This window comes from Geotrypetes seraphini, chromosome 3 (assembly GCF_902459505.1).
Source record: "Geotrypetes seraphini chromosome 3, aGeoSer1.1, whole genome shotgun sequence".
NCBI lineage: Eukaryota > Metazoa > Chordata > Amphibia > Gymnophiona > Dermophiidae > Geotrypetes > Geotrypetes seraphini.
The window spans coordinates 309,929,845-309,951,117 of record NC_047086.1 but is presented as its reverse complement, the minus strand read 5'-3'; the positions used below and the strand labels follow the sequence as shown (position 1 = coordinate 309,951,117).

Genomic DNA, 21,273 nt, shown 5'->3' with positions numbered 1-21,273 from the left:
ACAGTTAATGGAGATCAAAGACCTTTTTTAAAATATATTTTTATTTTTTTGGGCTATCCCCAAAACCCGACTGGCCTGGTGGTCCTCCAGGACAGGGTTGGAAATCACTGCTCTAGAGAGAGAGTAGAACAATAAGGCTCCCAAACTAGCTGAAAACTTCTTTTTTGTTTGTGTCTACACTCATTCATTCGTTCCATACCTCATAATGATGTTTTTCATATTCTCTGCTAAGTGACAGTAGGATCCATGGTCAATGTCCAGGTCAATAATATACACTAACAAGCCAACAAAAAGGCTATTCTCAAAGTTTTAGTTGTTTTAGAAAAAAAAAAAAAGGAGTACAGTAATCTTTAATAGTATCTACAGTCTCTTTAACTTTGTTACCAAAAGGTTTATGCCACCCATGCAGGGTGCGTAGCAGCAGCAGCTTGACGATCTTCTGATTAGAGGAGACCTCTGTACTAATATGGTAGTTCTTATGTACCCCATTAGAAGATGGTTTAGATACAGGCTTATGTACAGATCTGTGCATCTACATCCAAGAAGACTGCTTTATGATAAAATGCCTCTTTTGAAAGCTGCAACAGGGCAGGGAAATCCTGACATTGTAATTTGCAGTTAGACTTTTGATGTCATTGTGCTGAATAATGGACACTCTCATATGTATGATTTATGTGGTTTTGGGTTTTTTTTCATTTATGTATGCTTATTTATACTTAACTTTGATTTTAAAAAAAGATGGACGGAATCTAAGTTGAACAAATAAAATGAAATATTGGAATATGAGGAACTACTAAAATATGCAACATCCATTGATCTCCATACAGAAAATATCTTGTCTTCCATCTGAGTGAGCAGGACTCTGTTGCAGGAGCCCTTTCTCTACCTCATAGTGTTCAGGAAGACAATGAAGTTGGGCCTTCCCAGACCACATTGCCTGCAGCTAGCCTGGTTTTGCTCAGAAGCCAGGCAAGTGGTGGGTGTCTAAGTTCTGGATTTTTCTTTCATCTACAGGAATGGCCTAAAGGAAGACAGGGCAACATTAATATACAGAGGGCCGCATGAATGTCAGTACTATCCCTAATGGACTGCAACATTATATAATATTGAAACTGGACATGCACAAAACTCCATAGACCTTCTATAATAAATCAGTAAAAATTTAACTAAAAATGATGGAAACAAATTGCTATAGTGCCTATTCTGAAAATATTTGTGAAATACAGAATTTTAAATTGCCCAAACTCTAGTTAATAGCATGTTCTATGTATACTTCCTATGGTTTCACGAGCCAAATAAATTCAATGGCAGGATATAGGTACTCACCTTTGGCTTAAACCAGAGCTACTTCTACTAAATTCAAATAAAGATACAATCAGAAAATAGAGGAATAGGGAAAGATCTGTTTTCACATCCAGCACAGAAAAAAAAAAAAGAAAAGATGGACTGAGGAGGCCACTATGTAGAAGGGGCCACACATCTATAATTTTACAGTTGTTCTGAACAGGGAGAGCTGTTCTGTCCCACTGTTGTGCAATGACACCATACACTTGGGTATCTCATATCTTGCTTATCAATGGAAAAAGATATATTTCTATACTTCTGTTAATGCTTACTAGAAATATTTATCATGTCTCCTATAACTGTATAGCATGCAGATCAGGTTACCTCTTCTATTCCCAAGCCATGCTCATACATATATGCCAGATTGAATATGGCTTGAGCACTGTGGTGTTGTTCGCTTGCAAGGCGGTAATGATTTGCTGCTTTGGCATAATCTATCTTTGTTCCAGTTCCATAGAAGTAGTAATCTCCAATTTTAACTCTGGCAAATGCATTTCCTAGTGAAAATATTTTTTTAAAATTTAGATATATAACTTTTATTGTTTTTAAGAAGTGGTGGTAGTATTCTTATATGAATACATCTTTATCTATCACTAGACAATCATTAGACTACAAAATGGCATTTTACATACTACATTGCCTAGAATTCTATTTAGCAATAAATATCTGACAGCTAAACCAGACAAGGCATCTATGCTTTGCATTTATAAGGAAAAACACACTATATGAAGAGTCATTTTTAAAAGGTTCAGATTATATATGTGTACAATGGCAATTAGGGTGACTATTTGCGTGCTAGTAACAGTGCTTCTCAACTCGGTACTGGAGTACCCCCTTGCCAGTCAGGTTTTCAGGATATCCACAATGAATATGCATGAAAGACATTTGCATATAATGGAGGCAGTCTATGCAAATCAAGTTTATGCATATTCAATGTGGATATCCTGAAAACCTGAGTGGCAATGGGGTACTTCAGGATCGAGTTGAGAAACACTGTTCTGTAACCCGCAAGCATATCTGCTTGACATGCCCCTAACCTGCCCATGCCCCCTTGGAGTTATACATTTTAGAATTTGAGCTTATGACTTGTAGTATACCGACTAAAGCAGTGTTGTCTAACGTTGGTCCTTGAGGGACGTAATTCAGTCAGGTTTTCAGTATTTCCCCAATGACTTTGCATAAGATCTATTTGCATGCACTGCTCCCATTGTATGCAAAGAGACCTCATGCATATTTATTTGGGAAATCCTGAAAACCCAACCTTGTGAGGGCCAAGGTTGGAGCCCCCTGGACTAAAGGCAGTTATGCACAAAACTGCAATTACAGCCAATAATTTGTTGTTAAGGATAGATTCCATTATAGAGTAATAGCATGTGTACATGCAACTTATAGTATTCTATAAGCTAGGTGCATAAGTGGGAGCCAGTGGTGTACCAAGGGGGGTGGATGGGGTGGGTGGGTGGGGGGGGAGGTCCACCCCAGGTGCAAGGCCCAAGGGGGTGTTCAGCTGGCCACTTACCGGGCAATAGGCTGCCGCCAGGGAAAGACTGCCATTGTCATCAACAGAAAGAAGCTGGCGCCGAATTCTCCCTCCCTGCTGCTTCTCTTCCCCGAGCCGAGCAACTCTAGCTGTCCGACGTCAATTCTGATGTCGGAGAGGACGTTCTGGGCCAGCCAATCACTGCCTGGCTGGCCCGGAACATCCTCTCCGACGTTAGAATTGACGTCGGGCAGCCAGAGTTGGTCGGCCCGCAGGAAAAGAAGGAGGGCGAATTCGGGGCCGGCCTGTTTCCGATGGCCAGTGGCAGCCTTTCCCTGGCAGTGATGGCAGCATAGTGGTGGTAGCGGCGGTGGCATGGGGGAGGGAAGGGAGAAAGAAAGAAAGGGGGGAGGGAGCCAGGGAGCCAGAAAGAAAGCAAGGGGGGGGTACAGGGATCCAGAAAGAATGAAAGGGGGCAGGGTAAAAGAAAGAAAAAAATGGGGCATGGGGAAAGAGAGAGAAAGACAGACATAGAGAAAGAAAGGGGGCATGGAGAGAGAAAGAAAGAAGGGGGCAGGGTGAAAGAAAGAAATGGGGCACGGAGTGAGAGAGAAAGACAGACATACAGAAAGAAAGGGGGCATGGAGAGAGAAAGAAAGAAGGGGACAGGATGAAATAAAGAAAAAGTTGGGGGAGGGAATGAAGTCTGGAGGAGAGGAAGCATACAGGAGGCTGAAAGAAGGGAAGAAATATTGGATGCATAGTCAGAAGAATAAAGTGCAACCAGAGACTGATGAAATTACCAAACAAAGGTAGGAAAAATGATTTTATTTTCAATTTAGTGATCAAAATGTGTCCGTTTTGAGAATTTATATATGCTGTCTATATTTTGCACTATGGGCCCCTTTTACTAAACTGCAATAGCAGTTTTTAGCGCAGGGAGCGTCAAGAGCAGCGTAGGGCATTCAGCGCAGCTCCCTGCACTAAAAAACGCTATCGCGGTTTAATAAAAAAGGAGGGGGTATATTTGTCTATTTTTGTATAGTTGTTACTGAGGTGACATTGCATAAAGTCATCTGCCTTGACCTCTTTGAAAACTCGCGGAATATAAATGATAATTAACATTTTCTCTGCGTACAATGTGCTTTGTGCTTTTAAAATTTTATTGTTGGTAGAACATTTTGACTTGGCCACGGGAAGGGTAGCGGGAAGGGAGGGAGGGGAGCTGCTGAAAGACATCTAGTAATCCTTGCAGGCTTGACTGCAGGGAATTATTTTTGTAAAATCATGTTTTGTTATGTGACTGGCATTATTTAGACTTTAATTTCTATGAATGAATAGAATGAAAATGATATAAAATTACTTGCTTGTTTTTATGTGCGTGCGCTGAAGGAAAGTGGAGAGAGAGTGGGCTGAGGACGCTGAAGGGAAATGGGGAAGAGAGAGTGGGGAGAAGACGCTGATTTATAAATTGACAATTGTACAGAATATTATTTCTTTTTATACTTTAATATAATAAGTTCAATATAAAACAATTCAAGGCTTGTGTGGATGGAATCAGGTGGTTTGTGGGGATAAGGACCGAGCTTACGGGGATTAGTCCAATAAAATGGTATTTTCATATTTCTCATTATTTGTTTTATTTTTATTTGTTAATTTGTAAAGTGGTGATTGTTATGTATCAGTTTTTCAAATTTACATCTACTGTCTTTATATTTTGCACAGTATTAGAAGACTTGTATTACTGTTTTTGTGGTGTTGTGGTGTTGCATTGTATGCAGAGTCTGGTTTCTTGGCAGTTCAGTTTAACTTTTGTCTACATATTTTTATTTTTAGTTTGTGATTATTCCATATTGGGCAAAGGTGTATCTGTCTGTGTGTATGAAAGGGACATAGCTTTCTGATAGCATCAGCTGTACTGGATCAAATGACTGTGCAGGATCTGCTTTGTTTAGTTTTACAATGTATGTGTTGGTGTTCTAGTGCTCACTGCAGTGTTTAAGATGCTGCCTTTTCCTAGATACACTCTTGTTGTGCGATATGTAGATTGTTACTAAAAATCATATTTTTTATATAGATGAGGGGGGGTGTCAAAAAATGATGGGCCCCGGGTGTCACATATGCTAGGTACACCACTGGTGGGAGCAAAGCCCATTACCTGCCCGTGTGCATGTTTCTTTGCATTTTCATGCTGTACAATTTACGTACATCCTTGTAGCATTAGGCACCCCACTAGCATTAAAACAAAAAGATGGGAGTGGCTTAAGGAAGATGGCTGCGGGTGCTTGGAGCTAGACGCCACGGATGTTCCCGGACTGCTGTTACCTTTGTAATGGTGAAACGAAAGTCCAAACTTCGGGTTTTTCCCGACGAATCTTTGCCAGCAGCAACGGGCCCGATGGACGCCTTTCTTCAGCGAGGGACGCCAACACAGCCGGAGGCTTTCTCGGCTGGGAGAGACACGCTGGTGAAGCGTTACAGCTCTCCCTCGAGGCAACATCTCTAACCCCAGAAGAGCGGAGTCCTCCGAGTCGCCCAGGGGCGTTTGACCGATCGATGGAAGAACAAAGTCCTCCAAGTCGTTTGGGGGCGTTTGACCAGTCGACGGTGGAGGAAATGCCCAGGGGTGTTTGCTCTCCAGACATGCTGAGATCGGGAGTCGGCTCAGCAGGAGGAGGGGTGAAGCCAAATCAACCATCTGTGCATTCGGAGGAGTTGGAACAGAAACTGCCTCAGGATTTCCTGACACTGACTTCATCGCCTGTTGAAGTTCCAGGTACTTTTTCATCAGAGGTTCTGGGTGCTGAACTGATACCAATGCAGAGACCCAAGGTCTTTAATATGGAGACAATTTGGGAAGCAATATCTAATTTGCAAATCTCTTTGGGAACTCAAATGCAGCAACTTACCACACGCTACACTTCTGTTGTGTCTGAAAATTTGGAAATGAAAAATAGGATATCCAGCGTTGAAAATAAAGTGGATGGACATGAAACTAGAATAAAAACAGTGGAGTCCCAGGCTTCGGTCTGGGTAAGAGATAGTGGAAACCTTAATTTTAAAGTGGAAATGTTGGAAAATATGACTAGAAGAAGTAATCTTCGGATTATTAACTTTCCAAAATTACCACTTATCTCAGCGCAGGATACATTTAAAAAGTACTTGAAAGAAATTTTGAAAGTTCCCGAAACCTCCTATCCACCTCTCACTAAAATATATTATTTACCAACTAGAGTATCTGTTCAAAAACCAAACCAGCAGAATTTGTCTGCTGATAGTTTGGATTTGACAAATTTCCTGGAGAGGTCAGGTGAAGAGATACCGGCAACTGCTACGCTACTTATACAATTTGCTATAGATGCTGACAGGGAATGGATGCTTAAATTGTTTTTTAAGTTTAAAGATGTACCATTTATGACTAAATTAGTGAGAATGTATCCAGATGTGTCACGAATGACCCAAAAGAGAAGAAAACAATTTCTTATTTTGAGACCAAGGGTTCTGCAGTTAGGTGCGACGTTTGTACTCAGATTACTCTGTAAATGTGTAATGACCTATCAAGGGAATAGATTTATTTTCTTTGAACCTTAGCAGTTGATAAAATTTATTTCTGCTAAAGAGCAAACTTAAAACTCTTGAGAGAATTTCAGTTTCAACCTGCTCAAGTATAAGGATATTGGTCTTTGTTCTCTCCTGCTACCATCTTCTATTTTCTTTGTATTATTTGATAAAGATTTCAGCAATTGTAAAGCTTTCTCCCCCATTGATTGAGGTCTAATGATACAAACCAGTAAAAATTTATTTTGGGTCTAATGTTTTTGCCGTATGAGAAAGAAAAAATTTTGTTTTGTTCTTGTATTTCAATTGTATAAGTTCATTATTACCTATTGTCTCATTTTAATTTTTGAACTGAGTTGTATTATTTTCTTGTTTTGACTAATATTATGTCAATACTATAAAATGAAAATAAAGAATTAAAAAAAACAAAAAAACAAAAAGATGACCACCCCAGTATTCCACAATTGCTTGAGGATCCAAAACAAAACAAAAAGTAGAACTGATGTTCTGGATCAAATGAGTTTATTCCAAAATGCATAATGGCAGCAAAATGTTCAAAGTTGACAAACAATGAATTTAGTAGCTTTATATAGCAAAGGTCTACACATTTGGAATAGGTTGGTGCCACTGACTCTATTTATAGACTGGGCTTGGAGTTACACAGTAGAGAAATGCTGGACCTGCACGACCCATCCAGCCTACCGCACATTTTTAAATTAAATCCAGCGTAGATCATAAATGAAGGAGTTATATTCATTATATTCTATATATCCATTTGGAGTTTTGGAGTTATGGAGTTATATCCATTATATTCTATGGCCGCATTAGCATTTAGCGTGCACTAATTCGGCTAGCACGCCTTACTACCTGTACCAGAGCCGGTCTTGAACTCATTACCCTTTTTCTTTCCCACAAAATAAATGTGCAAAAAATATATGCTACAGTAAGTAGTCTATTTGAAAATTTGAAATACCAGACTTCTGTGGTTAACTTGATACCTTTATTTGCGTGAATAACCTTCATGAAACATATATCAGAGAACATCTGACTAACAGTTATGAATGGTTATGCACAAATTATGCTTATCTTGATAGTGTTACCTTGAGTTGCTGCTCGATTCCATAGAAGAAATGCCATTGGATACATTGCATCTTTCCTGAGAATTTTAGAACTTACTAGAAAAGAGACATAAAATTTGCATCTTTAAAAAATATCATTGTGATTTGCAACAGAATATTCAGTATTGTAAAGCATCTGAAATTATCTTACGAGATTCCATAATGTACGCCGCATTGCTCTGAGCTGTTTCGTATCCCATTTCTGCTAACAACATATACTGAACAAGAGATAAATCTATTTTGCCATCTTTGTATGCAAAGTATGCTGTTAAGAACTTCTCAGACCAACTTCCTAGTTCACAAACAGTTTTGTAAAGCTGCAAAGAGAAGGAGAGATAAATAAGAATGACCAATCTATATAAACATGACATTTAAATCAAAATTTTAACCATTAACTGTCTCTATGGGTATAGGGTCTCTATTGGGGGATTGTACATGATGGTTTGTTATTTGGATCCCTGGTTATTATTCTCTGCATTATTGGTCATTTCTGTTTGATATTCTTCTACCTGGTTCAATAAATATACAGTGATACCTTGGAATCCGAACTTAATCCGTTCCAGAACCCTGTTCGAGTTCCAAAACGTTCGCGTTCCAAGACCATTTTTCCCATCTATATATATAAAATCGGAGGTATGTATGTATGTATGTGTGTGTGTATGTGCCGCGATCACGCAAAAACGGCTTGACCGATTTGAACGAAACTTGGTATGCAGATCCCTCACTACCTGGGATGATATGTTCTGGGGGTCTCGCGGCCCACCTGCACACGTGGGCGGAGCTACAAACAGAAAATCAGATTTCACCCATTCATGTCAATGGAAAAAATGTAAAAAGCTGCCATTCTCACAGTAATTCAAAAACGGCTTGACCGATTTGAACAAAACTTGGTATGCAGATCCCTCACTACCTGGGGTGATATGTTCTGGGGGTCTCGCGGCCCACCTGCACACGTGGGCGGAGCTACAAACAGAAAATCAGATTTCACCCATTCATGTCAAAGGAAAAAATGTAAAAAGCTGCCATTCTCACAGTAATTCAAAAACGGCTTGACCGATTTGAACGAAACTTGGTATGCAGATCCCTCACTACCTGGGGTGATATGTTCTGGGGGTCTTGCGGCCCACCTGCACACGTGGGCGGAGCTACAAACAGAAAATCAGATTTCACCCATTCATGTCAATGGAAAATATGTAAAAAGCTGCCATTCTCACAGTAATTCAAAAACGGCTTGACCGATTTGAACGAAACTTGGTATGCAGATCCCTCACTACCTGGGGTGATATGTTCTGGGGGTCTCGCAGCCCACAACTCTATGTTGCTTGCTCAAGGGTGGGTTCACCCAATAATTTATATGTTCTTGCTCCAGGAGGTGAAATTAAAATTGTTCTTTATAATCACGTTTTGCGTTAGTTGTATTGTATTCATTTTGTCAAATATTTCACATTATAATTTGAATATTGTACTTTTTATTAAGCTGTAAAAAAATAATTTCATTCACCACTATAAAGTATCTTTATTTGAATCCATTTACAGTGTTATTGCTATAATTTAAATACCCTTGCAACGCCGGGGCATCAGCTAGTTGAAAATAGAAACTGGATTAATCAGTTTCTTGGTCCCACAAACCCAGATTTTCAAATAAGTTTAACAGTAAACACACAGTTTAAATAAGAACATAAGAACTGCCACTGCTGAGTCAGACCAGTGGTCCATCATGCCCAGCAGTCCGCTCACGCGGCGGCCCTCTGGTTTAAGACCAGCACCCTAACTGAGACTAGCCCTACCAGCGCACGTTCTTGTTCAGCAGAAACTTGTCTAACTTTGTCTTGAATCCTTGGAGGGTGTTTTCCCCTATAACAGCCTCTGCCAGCTTTCCACCACTCTCTGGGTGAAGAAGAACTTCCTTATGTTTGTATGGAATCTATGCCCCTTCAACTTCAGAGAGTGCCCTCTTGTTCTCCCTACCTTGCAGAGGGTGAACAACCTGTCCTTATCTACTAAGTCTATCGCCTTCAGTACCTTGAATGTTTTGATCATGTCCCCTCTCAATCTCCTCTGTTCGAGGGAGAAGAGGCCCAGTTTCTCTAATCTTTCGCTGTATGGCAGCTCCTCCAGCCCCTTAACCTTAAATTTTCAGGAGATCTCTATAGCAGCTACATAAATAGTATTTTGAGAGCAATCAGCTCTCTGATCTAATTTGAGAGATCTTATTGTAAATTCACTCACGTTTTAACCATCCCTCCCCTTCTTCCTATTTTCACTTTCAGTTCTTTCAATCAATGCCCCCTGCAGCAGATTCCCCACTTGGACTATCAAAAGCTTTGTATATCATGCCCAAAGCTCAATGCCACTTTCTCTCAGTACCGTAGGAAACCCCAAACGTGTTAAAAATTCATCTGCCTGAGGCACACAAAGGAACAAGGACGATCCGCAACAAGATGTGTAAAGCGAGCCGGGCTCCTTTCATGCCAAATGAGCACGGAATAGTCGCAGAAGCCGCCCCCGGAGGACCGACTAGTGCACGCAACTGGTGGTGAAGCACCGAGCGAGCCAGAAACCAGGTCTCCTCATTCCAGCTCCGCTTGTAACTCCTCCAGTGGCCGAGCCGGCACCACTGTGCCGCCCGGGACAGGGCGGGGTAGTCACGGCAGCAGCCCATTGCAACCCGGTGCGCCCCATCCCTCTCCCGCAGAGGGGAGGAAAGAGCACCGGCAGCTCATTCTCTACTCCTCCAACTCTCCAAAACTAACCAAAGAAAGAAAAAAAAAAAAAAAAAAGAAACCGCTTCCCGAAACGGTTATGAGAACCAAACAGAGCTCTTTGGTCCCAATCGGCAACATCGCGCGAGACAAGGGAGAGCAGGGCACATGCGTGTGCGGCTGCCACGGCCAGTAGCGACTCCTTGCGTACTCTCCCAGTATACACCGAGGTGCATGCGCCCAACCAGAGAAAAGAGGGTATAAGGGAAGGCGAGAGAAGGCTGACAAAGACCAGGTCATCCTATCTGCACCCAGGTTGAGGGAGATCCTGGCCTCGGCGAGGTATGGGGTGTTACTTTTTGATTGAACTCTCCTGATGGGCCAGCGGTCTGTCTCCTCCTCTGAAGATGTCACCATTAATGGGTAAGCACATGTTAAGGATCGGAAAGGATTTGCAGAGGGCTGGCTTCCAAAGCAGCGTTCGGATTCTGGGGCAAAAATGAAGAAAAAAAACGTTCGGATTCCAAGTCGTTCGAGTTCTGGGGCATTCGGATTCCGAGGTACCACTGTACTGGAAACAAACAAAAAATTTTTTTTTTAAGTTGCACCTACAAGTTTATAATGAATGTACCAATATCAGTAACGCAGTAATTTTCTGCAAGTAAAGAGTATGTTACATTTGTTATTTTAAAACTGCATATTTATGGATTGGACTAGAAGTATGTGGGCTAACAACAATATGGGGATAATTCTATAAAGGTGGGGCCTCCTTTTGAAGTGTCCTGATGCCACGTGATGATATTCTATTTTATAATGCACCTGGGCACACCTTGTATTTAGGTGCCATAGTTACACCAAGCATGGAACTTGTATAACTGCAGATGCTAAAATGTATCAAGGACTTGCGCAAGTTACTATATTCTATTAAGTTGCATGTGTAAGTGGCAGCCTTGCCCATAGCCCTCCCATGCTCCACTCATGTGAATGCCCACCTTGCATTTGTGCAATTTGCCACTAACACACACCCATACAGAATAGTTCTTAGGTCAGAAGTTCCCAGACTTTCTCAGGTCAAGGTGCCCTTTGGGGCAAATTCTATAAATGGCGTCCCGATTGTAGGTGGTGGTAGGTATCCTACCGCTGTCTAATCAGCCAATCAGGACACACGTTTTTAAAAACAATCATCCCGAGGCAGGCTGCCTACATTGTAGGCATCTTTATGAGCCTAGGGAGGTACGTAGGGCCATCTAAGCTTGCCCAAGGCTAGGCATGGGCGTGGTTTCGCCCGGAAGTGGCCTTAGGCAAGCTTAGGCGTGATAAGTGCCTGAAATGAAAGCCAGCAAAATGCTGGCCTACATTTCAAATAGACATAGCTACTGAACTGATCGAAGCAAGGGAATCTCCCTGCTGCGATCAGTTTAGCAGCCACGGCAGGGATGCCCAGTTCCTCCTGCTGGAACCCTGAAGCCCCCCTCCGATTTCCATGGCAGGAGGAGTGCCCAATTTCTCCTGCTGCCAGCCCCCAAAACATCCCCCATGGACATTCAGGTCAGCTGTGGGGGTTCCGGCAGAAGGGACTGGGCATCCCTCCTGCCGGTAGTCTTCGAGGGGGGGGGGAGAAATGGGTTCCTGCCATGGCCGCTAAACTGATCACGGCAGGGAGATTCCCTTGCTGTGATCAGTTCAGCGGCAACCCGATTCTCTAACTAGCGCCTGTGACATGGACGCCAGTTAGAGAATTGTTGTGTTAGCGGGCTTAGACTTCTGTCCATAAGGACAACCGCGATTCTATATAGGACGCCCATGTGTGATTCTCAACAGCCACTTAGGCAGGTTCTGAGAATGGGCATCCTATACAGAATCCGGCCCTTAGTGTCTAGCAAATTTTCCATGGTGTCCCTAGGCCACATTTTTTCCCTCAGCTCTTCTCTCCCACCGTCCACTGCCTACTGCTGCTGCAATGTTGAGCATAGAAGCCAGCTCTGTGGGTGCATGAGCACCCCCAATATTGGACACACTCCTTGATTATGTCCAGAAAGAGGTAATTTATATTGGGTTTAGCGCCCTCAATCATTTAGAAAAGCTGGCTCCTCTGGTGTTGAGCCCTACCTTTGCTAGTAGGATGCCCAAGCTCAGCCAGCTGAAGAGTTCTGTTGCCCAAGGGAAGTTGGTGTGCTTTAGCCACCAATGCTAGCACTCCCATACATGCCTCAGTTTATGAGCTGAGCATGAGAAGGAGTGCCAGCGTCGGCAGCTGAAGCATGCCACCAACTTTCTTTGCTCGGGCAGCATGAAGGGGGAGTTCAGGCAGAAGATGTTTTCAGTTAGGGGGTTGGGGTGAGTGGGCATTGACATCCCAGCCAGCTCTTTTGGAAGCGACCTTAAAATATCCTGGGGTTCCCATGTGAGTTTGATTTGGCACTTCAAGAATTTTAGGAAATTATTCGGGAACTATTGGCTTAGGTGTTTTGCTGCCAATTACCTGCAAAAGTCGATATTCTGAACATTTATGCCCTTAAATGTGGATTTTTTTAATAGGATTGCCCTTCACGTGATCCTTTTTGCAGATCCCATAGTATGAGCAGTACAAACATATTATACGTGTGTACCTGCACACATTAATATTTGTTTTAGAGCAGGTGAAAATTTGCATGAAATCATATTGTAGGAGCTTGTTTTATAAAGGCTCATGTTGCCTTTATGAAACAGAAGCAGTTTTTAAAAATTTTATAGCTGCCCATATTATCCCTCAGCTAGTTATAAAGTTACCATGGTATAATTACCTAGTACAAGCTAACAATAGTACTAGTTTCAAAAGACAACTATGCATTACCATGGAATATACAGTATTGGTAATCTCTTAAAATTATAGCTCTCGTAAATTTATCAGTGTCATCTCAGACTTTTTAAGGAATTTTATCTTTTTCCATGCTCTGAGAAACTAACGGACTCTGTTCCACCCATCTTGTCTGTACGTGGCCCATCGGCTATATGATAAGTTGTAGAAAAGCAGTAGAATCATACCTATATTCTTTGACTGTTTTGTAAGAATTATACTAGCAATGTATTCTATCTCTGCTATTTTAATTTCAGTGCTGTTAATAAGTATATTTTTGAAACTGTTTCATAGTAGTCCTATTATTAAGTTTCAGTTTGCTGATTTTTCGTTTACCTTTCATTGTAGACTCTCAGTTAACCAGAACCCATGGAAATTGATAGATGAGCATTACGGTACTATTAAAAATAGGCCTAACATAAGAACATAAGAAACGCCTTCGCCGGATCAGACCTAGGTCCATCTAGTCCAGCGATCCGCACACGTGGAGGCCCAGTTAGGTGCTCCTTATTGGAGACCCAGATTTCCCGTATCCTCCGATGTGATTTGCAAGAAGGTATGAATCCAACTTGCGCTTGAAACCCAGAACAGTAGTCTCTGCCACAACCTCCTCTGGGAGAGCATTCCAAGCACCCACCACTCGTTGTGTGAAACAGAACTTCCCGACATTTGTCTTGAACCTGCTGCCGCTCTGTTTCAGGCTATGACCTCTTGTCCGTGTCACATCTGAAAATGTCAGTAATGCTGTTTCCTGGTCAATTTTATCAAATCCTTTTAATATTTTAAAAGTCTCTAACAAATCTCCTCGCAGTCTTCTCTTTTCGAGGGTGAACAGTCCCATACCATAAACTGTTCCAAACTACTGGACATGTGGTAGGCAAAGTGTTGGTATATTCAGGTGTAGTGTGCCAAGTTTACACTTAAATTTCCACCAGAAATGGATTTTATTTTCATTGTTATTTAAAATATTACAGCATTTCTTTGATTTTTTTTTTTTTTGCTGATTGCTTGAGTTCTGGTTAACAGAGAGTCTACTGTATTTATATTCAGTCTATTTACTACTGTTATGCTGTTAATAAAATTGTAAGTTTTATATTAAATTGTACTTGCTGTACACTGCCTTGGATGAATCTCTTCATAAAGGCAGTTCATAAATCCCAATAAATAAATAAATAAATAGTACATGAGTTGAAAATGTGTTCCATATAAGGATGAACAATCAGAGCATGTATATACAAATACAGAGTGCAAGTTTCAAAGTCTTATCCTCAGAAAAAGCTTTTGAGCTCCTTTTACTAAGGTGTACTAACAGATTTAGAAATATAGAAACAGAGAAAAATTAAGGCAAATAAAGACCTTATAGCCTCTCTAGTCTGCCTAACCATATCATCTACTATCCCTTCCTCTCCCTGAGGGATCTAAAGTACTTTTCCCATGCTTTTTTGAATTTAGATGCATTTTTTGTCTCCACCTCCTCCCCTGGGAGGCGGTTTCATACATTCACCACCCTTTTCTTGAAAAAGTATTTTCTGAGATTACTTCTGAGTCTATCCCCTTTTATCTTCATCCTATGCCCGCATTTCCAGAATTTCCTTTCAACTGAAAGATACTCACCTCATGCACATTTATAATTCATAGGTATTTAAACATCTCTATTATATCTCCCCATCCTTTCTTTCCTCCAAAGTATACATATTGAAATATTTAAGCAAGTAAGATACTCCAATTAAGTTTTTCTTTCCCTCACTCAGTTCTTTTTCAGGACTTGTGTGCTAAATGATGACTATATTTATTTATTTTTAAATTTTCTTCACTGCTTAAAGCCTAAATGGTTTACAACATAAACTTTGCATTTGTCTACATTAAATTTCATCTGCCACTTGGATGCCCAGTCTTCCAATTTCATAAGGTCTGCCTGCAATGTTTCATAATCCGCATGCGTTTTACACAGTCATGTATACATATGTAATCATTAATAACATTTTTTCTACCTAATCTTCTCAACTCTTCTAATTGTTGCTAAAACTAGCACATAGCTAATAAAACTTAAATAAAACAGATTATCAAAATCTAAGACATTGTTACATAGTAAAAAGCTTTCACAAACAGATATGTTTTTAGTCTCAGATATCCCGGAAAAGCATTCCATTTCAGAGGACCCACCACAGAAACGGCTGCTGTTTGCATCTTTTTGTGGTGAGTTTCACCAAGCACCTCTATTGATAACCTCATGGCAGACTCTGACCTTAACGTTCGAGAAGGTATGTACAGTCCTCCCCCGAAATTCGTGGGGGTTCAATTTTTTAGCTGCAGTTGGCGTTACACCCATTGACTGTTTGGGTTCATGTGGCCGTGTATCTTTTATGTGATTAAGTGTAATTAGGACTGACCTTTATCCAGTCCCATTTGAATACTCAACTTAGGTAGTTAAGTTCTGAATATTGGCACCGCGTAAAATGCTGATTCCGACTACAGATTGCCCAAAAAACAGCCAGCTTTGAGTTTAGTGGTCAGTGGTGATATTCAGTGACATTAACCAGTTAAGTGCCACTGAATAGCAGCAGTTAGCCCTGCAGAAGCAATTTAACTGACCAGAAGCTATTATATATTGATCCCATGAAGTATGTCATAAAGTTACCCCTGCTTAGCAGCCTCCGCACACCACAGTCCTGATGTTGGATATCAATGAATTATAAAAAGGAGGGAATTCTTATTCATGATGTTCTTTTGTGCCCCCTGCCTTAATATGGGGCATAAAAGACTGCAGAACCCCCTCCCTCATAAAACCTTTCATCTTAATAATCTCAGGTCTGGCTCCACCACCATCTGTCCTAGGACCCCACTTCATCCAAAGATATTTAAGGGTTGATAGGGGCAAACACAATCCCATTTGCTCCTGCCTTGGTAGCTGCTGTGCTGTGTTCAAAATGCTGCCATCTGACCCATAACAATAGTCTGATGGTGATACCTATAGAGGTAAGAATGCTAAAGAAAGGCACTCATCCTTATTTGGCAGTCTGACCGCTAGCAGTGGTACCGGTACTTCCAGAGGGGTAACCATGGTAGTCTGTAGCAGCAAGAAAATTGACAAGAAAGTTAATGGCACCATATAGATGAAATTATTTAATATGACATGAGATTTTCAGGAAAAGATTGAAGGAAGTGGATACCTGTCCTCATAAATGCCTACTGTACACCATTTGGTCAAAGGATTTAATAAGTTCATTATCATCTCGGTGCTCTGGAAACTCCGCACTATAAAAAAATACTTTGACGACACCTCATTCCGCCTGCTAGTACAATCCTCCATTCTCAGCATACTGGACTATTTCAATATCATTTACTTGAACTCCACGAAGAAAACCATCAGGAGACTTAAAATGATCCAGAACACCGTTGTCCACCTCATATTCAGCCTGAATAAATGGGAACACGTCACCCCTTTTTACCACAAACTTCATTGGCTATCATTAGAATCCAGAGTCCTATTCAAGTTCGCCTGCTTCTGTTACAAAACAGTATTTGGTTTATCCCCAAGCTACATCAACCCACACTTCTACCTGAATCACAACAAGAACTCCCGCAGAATTCATCTTAATGCCCCTCCTCAATGAACCGAAACCTCCTCCTACCCCCCTCTATTACTACCCCAACCTATTCCCCCCATGACCTACTCTTTCCTACTCCTTCTAACCTCAACCACTTCGTTGCTTGCAACTTTGATCAATCGGTGTGAACCACTTGTAACTCTGATTAACAGATGTGAACTGCCTAGAACTCCCTGGGTATGGCGGTATACAAAAATAAAATTATTATTATTATCACAAATACTTCTCATTAGCAAATGCCTTAATGCTTCATATAGTATAAGTTGGAAATAGTTCAACAAACTAACATTTCAGCAAGCTTTGTTCACAGCAGTCTTTTTTGGAATTTCCTGAGGGAAATCCCACCCGCTAATACGATTCTTCCCCAGATGGAGGCACCAGGCACCAATCATTACAGGGCCCAATGGAGTCTGACCAAGGGAGAATCCAGTCATGTCAACCCTGGACCCAGGGTAGTTCACAAGGGGGGCATTACAACAATAACAAATTCACTCTCATGATCCAAATCCTCTCTTCCAGGTCACTTGTTCTTTTAGCTGTCTGTTCACTAAACAGCAAATTGCAAATTTTTTTTTAAAAAAAAAAAAAAAAGGGAAAAAAAATTAAAAGAAAAATTGTTAAGCACTGTAATAGTCAAAGGTCTATCAGTCTTTTTTGTGGCTGTGCTCCCCTGATTGAAGACAAATAAAAATATGTGATTTCCTCCAGAGGTGCAATCCTGTTTGGGGCCTCAACCCACAGTTTGAGAAACTCTGGTCTATTAGCACATAGACTTTAGCTTTTTCTGAAATACTGCCTGCATATGGAAAAGGAGAGCAAAGAATGAAAAACACAGAGGACTTTAATAGATGGCTCAGAGCCTGGTGTCATCAAGAAGGCTTCAGGTACATAGGAGGATGGGGAAATACATGGAAGGACAAGAAGCTATATTGCACTGATGGGCTACATATTACTACAGCAGGAAAAAGAAACCTTGCAGAGAAATTTAGACAATATTTTTCCAGGCATTTAAACTAGAAGGTGGGGGTGGTGTATGTACGAAGGACAATTATAGAGACCACCTCCGGCAAAAGAAAAGATGTGATAGTAGTAAAGGCTGCAACATAAGCAATATCAGCAACTCATTTCTTAGTATTGCAACGGAAAGTGAAACGACACAAAAATCCATACGAAAAAGGAGATTATTGCTGAAAAATAGCTGGAAAGCGATGACCACAAATGCTCGCAGTCTAAGCAACAAAGTTCATGATCTGCAAGCCCTGATATTAGAGGCAGATCTAGATATTGTTGCTATCACAGAGACATGGTTCAGTGAATCACATGGATGGGATGCAAACATACCGGGATATAATCTTTTTAGGAAGGACAGAGATGGTCATAAAGGTGGAGGAGTAGCTCTCTATGTAAAGATCAATATCCAAGCGACCGAAATGCAAGGGACCTGGGGAGAGGAAGAAGCGATATGGATTGCTCTGAAAAGAGAAGATGGAACTTCTATCTACGTGGGTGTAGTCTACAGACCTCCGACTCAATCGCAGCAAATTGATAAGGATCTGATTGTGGATATCCAAAAGTTTGGAAGGAAAGAGGAGGTTCTGCTGTTGGGAGATTTCAACCTGCCGGATGCGGACTGGAATGTTCTGTCTGCGGAATCGGAAAGAAGTAGGGAGATTGTGGATGCCTTTCAAGAGGCTCTGCTCAGACAAATGGTGACGGAACCCACAAGGGAAAAAGCGATATTGGATCTGGTCCTCACAAATGGAGAGAGTATCTCTAATGTTCGAGTGGGTGCTCACCTGGGTAGTAGCGATCATCAAACGGTTTGGTTTGATATAACGGCTAAAGTGGAGAGCGGCCGCACGATACTTAAAGTCCTAGATTTCAAACGTACGGACTTTAATGCAATGGGAAAGTACCTGAAGAAAGAGCTGTTAGGATGGGAGGACATAAGAGAAGTGGAAAGACAGTAGTCTAAGCTGAAAGGAGTGATAAAAATGGCTACGGACCTTTATGTGAAGAAAATCAATAAAAACAAAAGAAAAAGGAAGCCGATATGGTTCTCCAACCTAGTGGCTGAGAAAATAAAGGCGAAAGAGTTGGCGTTCATGAAATATAAAAAAACCCAAGAAGAGGAGAGCAGAAAAGACTACAGGGTGAAACTGAAAGAAGCCAAGAGAGAGATACGCTTGGCGAAGGCACAGGCGGAAGAACAAATGGCTAAAAATGTAAAAAAGGGAGATAAAAATTTTTTCAGATATATTAGTGAAAGGAGGAAGATAAAAAATGGAATTGCTAGGCTAAAAGATGCTGGGAACAAATATGTGGAGAGTGATGAGGAGAAAGCAAATGTGCTAAACAAATACTTCTGTTCTGTGTTCACAGAAGAAAATCCTGGAGAAGGACCGAGATTGTCCGGCAAAGTTACACGAGAAAATGGAGTAGATTCTGCGCCGTTCACGGAGGAGGGTGTTTATGAGCACCTTGAAAAACTGAAGGTGGACAAAGCGATGGGACCAGACGGGATCCATCCCAGGATACTAAGGGAACTCAGAGAGGTTCTGGCGAGTCCTATTAAAGACTTGTTCAACAAATCTCTGGAGACGGGAGTGATTCCTGGGGATTGGAGGAGAGCGGATGTGGTCCCTATTCATAAAAGTGGTCACAGGGATGAAGCAGGAAACTACAGGCCGGTGAGCCTCACTTCAGTTGTTGGAAAAATAATGGAAGTGTTGCTGAAAGAAAGGATAGTGTATTTCCTTGAATCTAATGGGTTACAGGATCCGAGGCAACATGGCTTTACAAAAGGTAAATCGTGCCAAACGAACCTGATTGAATTTTTTGATTGGGTGACCAGAGAGCTGGATCGAGGACATATGCTAGATGTAATTTATTTGGATTTCAGCAAAGCCTTTGATACAGTTCCTCATAGGAGGCTGTTGAACAAACTTGAAGGGCTGAAGTTAGGACCCAAAGTGGTGAACTGGGTCAGAAACTGGCTGTCGGACAGACGCCAGAGGGTGGTGGTTAATGGAAGTCGCTCGAAGGAAGGAAAGGTGACTAGTGGAGTCCCTCAGGGTTCGGTGCTGGGGCCAATCCTGTTCAATATGTATGTAAGTGACATTGCTGAAGGGTTAGAAGGAAAAGTGTGCCTTTTTGCAGATGATACCAAGATTTGTAACAGAGTAGACACCGAAGAGGGAGTGGAAAATATGAAAAAGGATCTGCAAAAGTTAGAGGAATGGTCTAATGCCTGGCAACTAAAATTCAATGCAAAGAAATGCAGAGTAATGCATTTGGGGATTAATAATAGGAAGGAACCGTATATGCTGGGAGGAGAGAAGCTGATATGCACGGACGGGGAGAGGGACCTTGGGGTGATAGTGTCCGAAGATCTAAAGGCGAAAAAACAGTGTGACAAGGCAGTGGCTGCTGCCAGAAGGATTCTGGGCTGTATAAAGAGAGGCGTAGTCAGTAGAAGAAAGAAGGTGTTGATGCCCCTGTACAGGTCATTGGTGAGGCCCCACTTGGAGTATTGTGTTCAGTTTTGGAGACCGTATCTGGCGAAAGACGTAAGAAGACTTGAGGCGGTCCAGAGGAGGGCGACGAAAATGATAGGAGGCTTGCACCAGAAGACATATGAGGAGAGACTGGAAGCCCTGAATATGTATACCCTAGAGGAAAGGAGAGACAGGGGAGATATGATTCAGACGTTCAAATACTTAAAGGGTATTAACGTAGAACAAAATCTTTTCCAGAGAAAGGAAAATGGTAAAACCAGAGGACATAATTTGAGGTTGAGGGGTGGTAGATTCAGGGGCAATGTTAGGAAATTCTACTTTACGTAGAGGGTGGTGGATGCCTGGAATGCGCTCCCGAGAGAGGTGGTGGAGAGTAAAACTGTGACTGAGTTCAAAGAAGCGTGGGATGAACACAGAAGATTTAGAATCAGAAAATAATATTAAAGATTGAACTAGGCCAGTTACTGGGCAGACTTGTACGGTCTGTGTCTGTGTATGGCCGTTTGGAGGAGGATGGGCAGGGGAGGGCTTCAATGGCTGGGAGGGTGTAGATGGGCTGGAGTAAGTCTTAACAGAGATTTCGGCAGTTGGAACCCAAGCACAGTACCGGGTAAAGCTTTGGATTCTCGCCCAGAAATAGCTAAGAAGAAAAAAAAAAAAAAAAAAAAAAATTTAAATTGAATCAGGTTGGGCAGACTGGATGGACCATTCGGGTCTTTATCTGCCGTCATCTACTATGTTACTATGTTACTATGTTAGGCCCTGATTCTCCAAAGTGCATCCCGATTTTAGGCAGCTGTAGGCGTCCTACAGCTGTCTAATCAGCCAATCGGGATGCACGTTTTTTAAAAAAAAATGCTCCCTAGGCAAGCCTGAAGGCGCCTCCGGGAGCCTAGGGAGACCCGCAAGATGCCTAAGCTCATCTAAGCGCCTTAGGCGGGCCTTAGGCTGAACCTAGGCGGCCCTACGCGTCTCCCTAGTAGAGGAGAAGCTTAAAATGTAGGCCAGCAAAATGCTGGCCTACATTGTAAGTAGACGCGGTCGCTATACTTATCGCGGCAAGGGATCTCTCTGCCGCTATAAGTATAGCACCCCCTCCCCGACACTAC

The 21,273-nt window shown here is 41.8% G+C and overlaps 1 protein-coding gene across 1 annotated transcript in view; it reads right to left on the bottom strand.

Moving 5' to 3' along the window:
- Positions 1 to 21,273, bottom strand: part of SEL1L2 (SEL1L2 adaptor subunit of ERAD E3 ligase) — a 103,263-nt gene that overhangs the window by 12,384 nt on the left and 69,606 nt on the right. Inside the window, exons 14-16 of the mRNA XM_033937651.1 lie at positions 7,652 to 7,817; positions 7,483 to 7,557; positions 1,669 to 1,841 (exon numbers count right to left, since the gene is read on the bottom strand). Of these exons, the coding sequence (XP_033793542.1) occupies positions 1,669 to 1,841; positions 7,483 to 7,557; positions 7,652 to 7,817 (414 nt within the window). The remainder of the gene's footprint in view (positions 1 to 1,668; positions 1,842 to 7,482; positions 7,558 to 7,651; positions 7,818 to 21,273) is intronic.